This window comes from Rhincodon typus, chromosome 29 (genome assembly GCF_021869965.1).
Source record: "Rhincodon typus isolate 14 chromosome 29, sRhiTyp1.1, whole genome shotgun sequence".
NCBI lineage: Eukaryota > Metazoa > Chordata > Chondrichthyes > Orectolobiformes > Rhincodontidae > Rhincodon > Rhincodon typus.
The window spans coordinates 12,372,087-12,383,326 of NC_063360.1; the positions used below are offsets into that span (position 1 = coordinate 12,372,087).

The following is an 11,240-nucleotide window of genomic DNA, read 5'->3' on the forward strand; positions in this document are numbered from 1 at the left end:
TTCCTGCTCCTCTGATGCTGCCTGGCCTGCGTGTTCATCCAGCTCTATACCTTGTTATCTCAGATTCTCCAGCATCTGCAGTTCCTACAATTCTCTGCCTGCATTATTTGTTCAAGTCTAAATGTGGAATTTGAATCCACAAACTAGATTCTGAAGAAAATTATATGAAAAATGTTCAACCAATAACTGAGAAATGCAGATCATTTACTGTACCAAAAGAGTTCAGCCACTGAGGTTCAGTTTCATAGAATTTTGTAGGATCAGTGTGGAAGCAGACCCTTTAGAGCAAACTGACCCTCCGAAGAGCATCCCACCCAGACCTAATTCCCTACGCTACCCTATCCCAGTAACCTTGCCTTTCCCATGGGTAATTCATCTAGCCTGCAAATCCCTGGACACAATGGGCAATGTAGCATGGCCAATTCACCTAACCTGCACATCTTTGGAAGGAAACCAGAGCACCCGAAGGAAACCCGTGCAGACTTGGAAAGAATATGCAAACTCCGCACAGACAGTCTCTCAAGGGTAGAATCAAACCCGGGTCCCTCGTGCTTTGAGACAGCAGTGCTATCCAATGAGCTACCAGGGTTCAAATTTCAAATGAGCAACGCCAGCAGAACCCAGGGCAATACTTAATGCACCCTCTGAAGGGAGTAGGGAGGTGGGCACATTTAATTGAGCTGTCAAATTCCCTCCCGCCTCAACCCTGAGCCACCTCCTCAGTGACAGTGTTGAATAGGGCACTGCTGCTGCTCTCTACTTGGCCAGCAGCTCCTGGGAAGTGGGATTTCCACCCAAGGTCATTGATCTACAGAATGACCACCACTGCCCAGTTAAGTGTTTGATTTAATTGCCTAATTCCCAAAACTAGACATTGTGGAGCTCTGACTGGTTCTCCAGCTGGTGGGTAAGAGTCCTTTTACCTACATTAAATGACCATTTCCATTAGAATTCAATTTCCATTAGAATGGCTACAGATGGAGCTGAAGAATAGCAGACACACCAGACCAGCTCAGCAGTCTCTCCCAGTTTTGAAAAAGGGCTGGAAACAGGCTGGTCACATGACCAATACCAGACTGGGTTCAAAATTAAATTTTCAAATATGAATTCAACCACCAACTAATCAAAAACGAATGCTCCCTTTAAAGATTTGGAAGATTGCAGTGTTGAGATGTGGATCGGTTTTTTGAGTATTTTGATTTTCATTGTTTGAGGTGGGTGTTCTGAGGAGGCTTCAGGCTTGAGAGGGCTGTACATTCTTACAGGGCTGCTGCATGGTCGCGCAGTTCAGATTGGTTTAGCTATGCAGGGAGTGGATTGATGTAATGTGCTGTCCCAGGTTAGATTCTCTTGGTTGAGAAATGGTTTGCACCCATCGGCCCAAGTCTGATTGTCTCAGGTTACTTTTTCATACTGGCCATCCTTGCAGTGCTGAGTTACCGCCTGGCTTTCTTTGTTGAAGAAACACACAGTTCATTAGCACAGGGAACAAATAATATTCTTAACAAACCTGTTAGATCAAGTTATGATAGACCTCCAGGGCAAATCCGACTTGACCCCAGATATTCTTGTTGGGGACTCTACCAGTTTATTACAAACTCCCAATAGTTCATCACTGTGGATAGTGTCTGTGTTCATGAGCCCATTAACAAGTCAGGCACAGGGCTAGGGTCAGCACCAGGACCGAGACAGCGGGTGAGGTGAACCCATCAATATATGTGGCCAATAACGAGTGTGAAGCTAAGTATTCACAAGTGTGGCTGTCAGTGACCCAAAATAAAAATACTAGACGTAAAGACATCTGGTATAGGAAAAGGGAAAGACCAGTGAGGGTCTGATATAGGACCAGACAAATGACCACCCCAGCATCTATCCATTGTCTGCTGTCAAGTTGATTTGCACAACTGGAATGACAACTGAGGTATCTCTGAATCAGGGCAAGGATATGTCAAAATGCACATTGCTAATTATTATCTACTGATATCTATTGGCAAGTGCACTTATTCGAATGTTAGCTATAATATTTTTCAAAGTTGAACCAACTACCAACATTCTTCACTCCAACCCCCAGGATAGACTGAAAATTTAAGAATGGACATCTGAGCAACACAAAGAGAGGCAACTTGATCCCATCATAAGCTACACTATCAAAAGACAGTGCCTAGTGAACTGTTGCCCAACAAAATTCAACAGGCAGGGAACTGTATCATATTACTTACTGCCCATGGGGACAGAGCTCCAAGATAAATCAGTGCCTGAGAACAAGAGCCAAATAAGGTCAATGACTCGGTAATTGCAGCTACAGAAGAGTCAATACCTTGAAAAGTGTATCTGAGGAAGGTTAACATTATTAACAGAAAGGGGTGTAATAAAGCTTTAAACAGTAGTTGTTTTTACTGAAAATGTAATTTTATAATAATCTGATTTATTCTTTGCAGTTTGTAGAAATGGAAGAAACTCTGATATGGGAGCAGCACACAGTGTTGATAAATCGGGTAAATTTATGTTTTTTTCTCTCTGCATTACTTTCAGTAAAAGTAAAAATGGCAGAGAACAATGTGCCATTTTTCATCTGTCTGGATGTAAATAATATACCTCAAGAAACTAATAAACTGATTAGTAACAAAATTCAGAACGTTGGTAGGGTGTGGCCCAAGGAAGAATGCAGAAATGCAGATCAAGATTCTGGAATTTTTAAAAGTCTGTTAACACTGGGAGATAAGGCAAATTGCTTTCTTTTTAGAATATTGTGGGTTGTTTCTGTCAGAATTTTGTTGATTATTTAAGAATGTTTTAAATTGTCTTAGCTATAGTGGTGAAATTTGTCACAGCTGTCAAAATTTGAGCAGTGTTTTAAGAGACCGTAGTTGGATGTGGATTAGCCTGATGCTTCATCAGTAAGATGGAAGCCCTTAATAAAAAAAGTTTATCTATTTTTAAATTTGTAGTTACAGAGCATCAACCAGCCATGGAAAAGCCTCAAGGGAGAATTGTGTAATTGTAATATTGTTGGGTTAACCCGCCGTGCCCATCTCATTGATCCCCAGTTTTACTTCAGAACCTATGATGTTGGAACTGGTCAGCTGATCCATCCTACCTATTCCACACATCACTTCGCAATCTACCCTGATATGAATTTCACCTCATCCACTGAATCTCTCTCCAGTGTCCAAATATGATCCATTTACCATGGATCCTTCCTAAATTATTTAATTCCTTAATACTTCCTGGTTCACAATGGGATAAATCAGTGAAGGATTGTTGCTTCTCTCTGTTGATTCATTGTAACAGATTGAGTTCAAAGAATAAAACAACTCCTCTTAGAAAAGGGAAAGGATGCAGTGTCAGTAAACAAAAGTATCTTAAGCTACTTTTACCCTGGTTGTTGTTTTAATTCAAATTCCAGAAGACTGTGAACCTGTTCCCTGTATTTACACTGCCAAACCAGATTATTTTATCCAGGAACTGACTCATGAACCATAAAGAATTGAACCTGATAATGGAATAAATGAACCAGAATTTCAATGCAAAATCGAAGCACAGGCCTTAACGAGCTCTCCCAACCCTTGACATTTTGATGAGAACCTTGAGTTTATGAGCTCAGGCAACTAACAGGAACAGGAAGAAGCCTGATTAATCCATACAAGTCTGGGTCCTGCCAATAGGCCCACACTGCTGTGTTGAAATACCAGTGGGTAGAACATAGGTCCTGCATGCTCTGAACATCATTCCCTGGCTGTGAGCAACATAGCCAGTGAACTTAAAGGACTGCTGCAGATCGCTCAAAAAAAGTTTTAAAATATAGATTGTACATGATTGTTGCCAGACTTAGTTTAAGAAGTTTGTCAATGATTTATGCAGATCCAGCAGCAACATTAAAGCCCTAAAATAAATGCCCTCTATTTCTCAATGCCCAGATTGCTAATAACCCTATCCCCATCATGCCAAACTTTTCATACAATAGCTAGGATTTCTCACCCCTCTTCGATCTCCAAGCTGCTCGAACAGGCAGGCAGTTCTCCAACTTCCATCTTTTTCCATCTGACCGGAGGCTCCCTGCTAGCTCTAGGTATGAGAAATCAGGGTAAACTTTTCCTTTAGCAGTAACTCAAAACCAACGTTAGTGTACTACAACCTGTTATGCATTCTGCATGATTTTAGTTCCCATTGGCATAGTGTAAAATTAGCTCATAATGCATAATCACCATTTGTGTTCCTGGTCAGTCAATTTCAGTCAACTTTTACTATGGTAAGAATTAAACAATTAAGCACAGATTGGGGGGGGAGGGTGTCAGTTAGTTTACATATCTTACGATGTGATGCAGAATGGCATCAATGGGCATGGGGTCAGTCCTTGTACTGGCTTGGATAGTTCCTGGAGACCTGTTCCTCACCTTACCTCATACTCGCAGTGTGCTGCCTTTCAAGCTATAAGGCCAATAGTCTAATGGAGAGAGATGCCTATGATCATTTGTGGAGTATAATAAGCTCTTTCTATTATACCTTAGACCCAAAATCATAAAAGAATCTCCTGATGCACCCATTTGGCAATCATTTCATCTTGGTGCCTGTAGTAATTCTTTGTCTTTTATAATTTTGTTGCAGGATTCGAAGATCGGATTTGGTATTGCAATATCTGGAGGAACAGACAAACCCAACAGTACCACTGGGGAAACTGCCATTCTTGTTTCAGATGTTGTTCGATCTGGACCAGCTGAAGGGAAGATTATGTGTGTAAAAAGATCAGACTTATTTTATCCATAATTCAAAGAGGCAAAGATATATAACACAAGTCTTGAAATATGTGTACCTGTCTATCTTTATTTGCACACTAGAGGGCCCCCAAATAGGAGTTAGTATATTATAGCAATTGCTCTTAGAATTATTTATTTTCTGATGTTTCAATTAGATATTCCAAAATGTTTGATTGAAAAACATCCATTGCATTGTCACACCAACTTCAGTGCTTCAAATATAACAGTTACGGTCTCTTCCAGTCGGCAAAAATGGTGATTTAATTCTGGAGTAATGCAACATAAAAAATGGCTTATTATATTTTATTAGTAGCTTGTAACATTATACCCCAGATCATCACAATCCTTCATTTGCTTGCAATTCATTGGAACTACACTTGTATATGGAACAATCACCAGGTCCCAAGTGCATCCTAGATTATAACGACAGAACATTACAACAGTGGCTGAAAGAAATGAAGAGGAGGAGATATGATTCAAACTTCATCTCAGGGAATATTGACGATTATAATAATAGCCAGACTCTTGGAAAAAATAAATCTTGAAAAAGCTCTTTCTTCCCTTTGTTGGTCTGCTGTGCTGATGCATTGACCGCCTTGAATCAAGAGGACAGCCAGGCAATCTAGTCTTAGGTCTCTTGATAAGCTGTTAAGAGAAAGGCTGGTGGCTAAGAATAATTGTTCCACCACGTGGTTGAGATAGTGAACTCAAATTCCAGAGAACTCTGAGAATTACAACCTAATCACACTCGCTGACTCCAAAATACTCTGTCAAAATTCGGCCATTTTAAATTCTTACTTTCAGTGTAAAACTGACTTTGATGTAAGGTCAACATGGTACAAATCATCTGTCTCATTTCCTTGCATAGTCATTAAGAACTACAATGGTAGCTTGATCATTTTTGTGCTGATTGAAGTATCATGTCAGTGGTGAAAAATCAAATCACTTTTCCTACTGTTCTCCCAACGCTGTTTGCTCACATAAAGCCAAGTCAGATGCACACTGGTAGGATGCAAACTAAATCCTCAATGCTGTCCCATCACACACATCCCTGTCATCCATGTCAGGGGTTTGCTACAGAGTGAAGACCCCTCTGTACTGCCCTGACAAATTACAATGCCCAACTCCACACAAATGCCTCTGCTATGGCAATAGGATGTCTTTCTACCATTCACCATGTGAAGGCTGCCTGATTTAAGATCCATGCATAAGCATGTTCCAACAGGGGTAACTGACTAGTGATCACAAGCAGGAAACATGGTGAATATTTTCTGTGCTAGCCCAAAGGCCAGTCACAAGACACCTTGTGTCCATCCCAGTTGAAATCAACCAACTCAAGAGGCAAATCTGAAACAGATTTCACTCATAGAAGAATTGGAGAGTGTTGATGTAGGTGAACTGAAACACTGTAACAAGGAACATCAAACTCAAAACCGCACATAGAATAATGTTGAATAACATCATTAGCTCAGTGACCTTATTCAGTAATGAAATAGGACACCAAACCTCAGATGATACCAGACTTATTTTCTGTCTATCTGATCTCAGTAAGAGCAAAAGCTGTGGAGCAGAATTTACCTCAGCTCTGTCACTATTAAGAGCAGATAAAACATATGGGTATCTGCTCCTTCCAGGTTTCATGTAGAAGCTGGGATCCAAATGTGAATGGACTGAAATCAGGCAATATCCTATCAGTCACATCTTACACACTCTGGCCAATACCCACTTGTCCCAATTTCAATTACCCGTTGCACTGTATAATTGACAGCAATTGTGATTCAAGTCTTCGGAGGTCCTGTCCATGTCCTATTTCAACCCCAGTGATTGACAATGAGATTAGGGTTGGATGGAAACCTGGCTACATTTGAATATCCTGACAACAATCCTGCCTGAAATTTCTCTCTGGAGTTGCAAGTGCAGATTTGGGACAATTTCCAATACTGCAAATCCAACTCAGGATTGGATTTGAACTTTGAATTTTCATTCAAAGGAAGGGGTAGATTTTCAGGGAGTCATGGCAGGTGACCCTGGAAACAGCACAGAGGCTACCAGGGGTGGAGGCAGGTTGTGCGTAAGGCTTGCCTCTTTGTACCAATGCTTTGTTGATGATTTAGGAAAAGGGATGAAGTAAAAAACATGCCTCAGATCCACTTATTGCCCCTCCTTTTCTCTATGCTCCATCCATAGTAACTCAAGGTACCTCATGCCCTCCACACTGCCTCCCAATGGCCCTCCATACCAGCCCATGCCTCTTCTGTGACCCTTTATTGTCTCTATGCTCACAGTACCAATTCATGCCAACCTATGACCCGCTCACTACTTTTGCCCTTATACCTCCCATGCCAACTCACTCAGTATCCACAATGGGCAGGCCTTAAGATTCATGGTGAGATTAAATACATCTTTAAGGAATCTACTTGACGTGTTGTGGATCTTCTGTCCTGGTTGGAGAGCTGCAGAGAGACATGTGCCATCCTGTTCAGGAAAGCCCCACCAAAACATGTGCCAATCAGGCAGGATCACTAGCCCCATCCAGGCCTTCCCCTGGAATTAAGACCCTGTAGGTGCAAGGCCTGCCTGTCAATCAGGACCCTGGTAGCTCTTGCGTTCAATAGCAACAGAGAACACAGAACAGAGGTAAATGATGTGGAGGTTGGGGTTTTCTCAGTAGAAGAATGAGAGAGGGTAGAAAGTGCTAAGGGGTGGTGGCTCCCAGCTAGTAATCTCTGCATGATGTCCAGCTGCTCAAGCAGGCTTAACTGATTGTTTTTATCAAGTGTGCCCCCAAAGAAGTGACAAGCCATCCACAGATTAGCAACCATCATGAATGCTGGATGGTGATATGCCCACCTGCAGGGGGGTAAACCACAATACTCCTACCAGCTCTAAGGTGCACTTGTCATGTTTCCCACTCATGGCAATGAAAACCAATTATTGGAGGCAACTGCTGTTTCACATGGGCAGCTGCCTTCCTGAAGCACAGAATTGCAATGTGAAACCACCCCCCTCTACCTTTAAACCCCCTTTTAAAATGGTCAGTGCCATGTTTGGGGGCAGGATGCTGGATTTTGGCCCTTGGAGCCTGTTTAGAGAGAGGATGTCTGTTGTTTCAAATATTTAAGCCTCAGTAAATTGGATTCGCGTATCAACTTGCTGGAGCACCCCTTCCAAACTTTCAGACAGGAGCGGTGCTAACAGAAAATAACATAAAGCTATCCTTGTGAAAGGGTGTATTTCCAACTTTAATTTAAATGCTTCTTTCTCTTCAGGATAAAGGACAGGATTGTTATGGTGAATGGTGTTTCCATGGACAATGTGACCTCTTCTTTCGCCATTCAGAATCTAAAGCGTTCTGGCAAATCTGTGAACATAGTGAGTATCAAAGGATTCTGTGTCGACCTTAGGCAAAGAATCCTTTTAGTCTGAAATATCTATTATTATCTCTTTGCTCTGAGTCACACCAGTATGGGAGTGGCAACCCAAAAATTAAGCGTTTAAATTCCGCCAGACAGCTTGTGAATTGAATTAAATGCTGTTGCTCATTTTTGGACCAGCAGCAGAAGAAAAAACATCTGCAAGTTGCCTCCCCATCAGCTGAATACAACCAGTTTAATTTGTTCCTTTGGAATGCTCCTTCTAAACTAGCATGGACTGTTTGTAATGTCATTCCAGCACTTTTTGCCCTTAATAGCCTCAGGTTAAACAGGCATGGATAAAAAACCCTGGCTTGTCAGTTCTAACTGCAGTGTAAGAACGTATTGTAAAAAGATTAAACTGAAGAAATACAATTAATTTGTGATGACCTAACATAAAGTAAAACATTTATCAGTCAATGAAGTTCTTTTTAACTGAAAATCATTTTTGTAATATAAGGAAAAGCAGCAGGCAGTTTGGTTACAGGGAGATCAATTAAACTGTTTAGTGCTTGTCTGAGGGATAAATAGAGTCATAGAGATGTACAGCACAAAAAAAGACCCTGTGGTCTAACTAGTCCATGCCAACCAGATATCCCAAATCAATCCAGTCCCATTTGCCAGCATTTGGCCCATATCCCTCTAAACCCTTGCAATTCATGTATCCATCCAGATGCCTTTTAAATGTTGTAATTGTAACCACCTCCTCTGGCACCTTATTGCATACACGCACCACCCTCTGCATGAAACCGTTGCCGCTCAGGTCCCTTTTAAATCTTTCCCCTCTCACCGTAAACTCATGCCCTCTAGTTTTGGACTCACCTATCCTGAGGAAAAGATCATGGCTATTCACCCTATCCTTGCCCCTCATGACTTTATAAACCTCTATAAGGTCATCCCTCAGTCTCCGATGCTCCAGAGAAAATAGCCCCAGCCTATTCAGCCTCTCCCTATAGCTTAAACCCTCCAGTCCTGGCTACATCCTTGTAAATATTTTCTGAACCCTTTTCAAGTTTCACAACATCTTTCCTATAGCAAAGAGACCAGAATTGAAAGTAAAATTCCAAAAGTGGCCTAATTAACTCTTCTTTGAATAATATTGTGGGAATTCTTATGTCAGCTTGAAGGTTCTCAATTTAACACATCCAAAGAAGGTACCTCTGAAAATGTAGCAGTACTGCAATGAAGTGCTAGTTGAGATTTTGTGCTCAAGTTTGGAAGAACCTATGAAGCATTGAGCTGTCACTGAGTTGAGTCTGATACTTAAATAAGACTGTGTTTGTATATATTATAGAAATGGGAATAATGAAATGGTTGTGAGTCTCATTTACTTAATCAGTGTTCCGAGTGAGAGAGGGAACAAACAGTTAGAATCATTATCCAGTCATTAACTGAAAAATACATGTGCATATGAACTTATCTTGTGAGCTCTACCACGGTCAGTCAGCTTGACAGCACTAAACTCTAGATTTTCTGATTAGAATCATTTTAATAATAGTGACATTTAACAATCAGAGGCAGGAGGAAGGGAAAAAAAATCACAAGATGAATGCAATGTAAAGTACAGGAAAGAGCAAGGGCACAGCCAGCTCCTGCCAAGTTTCCACTAATTTTTTTTAGCATTTAACAATAAAAAGGAAAGCCAAATCTTTCTGTGACTTTAATGGAATGAGGTCAGATTGTATGAATGGTGATGAAAGAATATCTTTACAGAAGGGAATAGTGTCAACAAAAATTGAATATTTAAATGTGGAAGGCTTTCTTGGGCTTAATTTAAGAAGGAGAAGTTAAAATATTTTATAGAATCAGGAAAAGGCTTCAGTCCCAGCAGAGCCAACTCTTTTTAGAGATTAACCTTACCTACTGCCCTTCTTACCACTGAGTAATTCTATTAATCCCTTGGTGTACATATTCCCCAATTGAAGCATGAGCTACAGATGGGGCTACAACATTGTAACACCAATTTCTCCAACCCACACTTGCTACAAGTGCTGATCCACACTAGAAATGTCGGGTTGTGGGATATATCTCATATCTTTCTCTAGAAACACTTTTATGCATTCATCCTATTCAGACTGGTCACTTCAGCACCTTCCCAATAACATATTCGACAAATATATTACATTTTGGTTGATAGGTTTTTGGCTGGCCTCCATTCTGACTCCTAATGTCCTAATTTAAACTAACTGGGTTGGGTTAATGTGTTCTTTTTGGGCAGTCCTGGTTTTGATATGCAGATACTTGTTTGACTGCAATACTGAGTGATTTCATGCTACCTAATGGCTGTGCTCTTTTTTTTAAGACGGTGAAGAGGCCCCGTAAAATACAGATTCCTGTGACTAATGCAGCACCAGCTGCCAGCTATTATTCCAGTCGACCAGACTATGCACATGACGATGCCTCTGATGAAGATGAGGACTATGATCCAGCTGACAGGAGATTGAGAAGGATTCAGAACCAAAATCTGTACCACGGTGACTCCCATCACAATAATGACTATGACCAGGATTCCAGCAGAAACTACAGCTATGACCGAAGTCCCAGCCCCTCAAGGAGCTATGATCGAAGTCCCAGCCCCTCAAGGAGCTATGACCGAAGCCCCAACCCCTCAAGGAGCTATGACCGAAGCCCCAACCCCTCAAGGAGTTATAACTATCAACACAACCACCGGGATCACAGTGCTAGGAGGGTTAGACGAGAACACAACCCAAGTGGAAGTTACCATGATGAGTTTGATGATGATGATATGCATTACGTTCGGGCTAGGAAACCCATCAAGAGTTGCCTTTTTAAAAGTAATGCTAATGAAGGTGAGATTTCTCTCAATGGAAAACCAGAATTTTAATTTGGGTAACATATTTAGCATTGCACACACTGAATCATTGTTACTGCTGCTCTCTCTGAATCACCATTAGTACAGTTCTCTGTGAATCATTATTACTACTGCTGTCTCTGAATCACCAATAGTATTCCTCTCCCTGAATCACCATTACTACTGCTCTCTCTGAATCACCACTAGTTACCACTCTCTCTGAATCACCATTAGTACTGTTCTCTCTGAATCACCATTAGT

The 11,240-nt window shown here is 41.2% G+C and overlaps 1 protein-coding gene across 1 annotated transcript in view; it reads left to right on the forward strand.

The window, feature by feature from the left end:
• The window catches only part of LOC109924099 (tight junction protein ZO-3-like), a 75,710-nt gene that overhangs the window by 9,039 nt on the left and 55,431 nt on the right, over positions 1–11,240 (forward strand). Inside the window, exons 2-5 of the mRNA XM_048614262.1 lie at positions 2,439–2,495; positions 4,606–4,730; positions 8,024–8,126; positions 10,470–10,977. Coding sequence (XP_048470219.1) covers positions 2,439–2,495; positions 4,606–4,730; positions 8,024–8,126; positions 10,470–10,977 — 793 coding nt within the window. The remainder of the gene's footprint in view (positions 1–2,438; positions 2,496–4,605; positions 4,731–8,023; positions 8,127–10,469; positions 10,978–11,240) is intronic.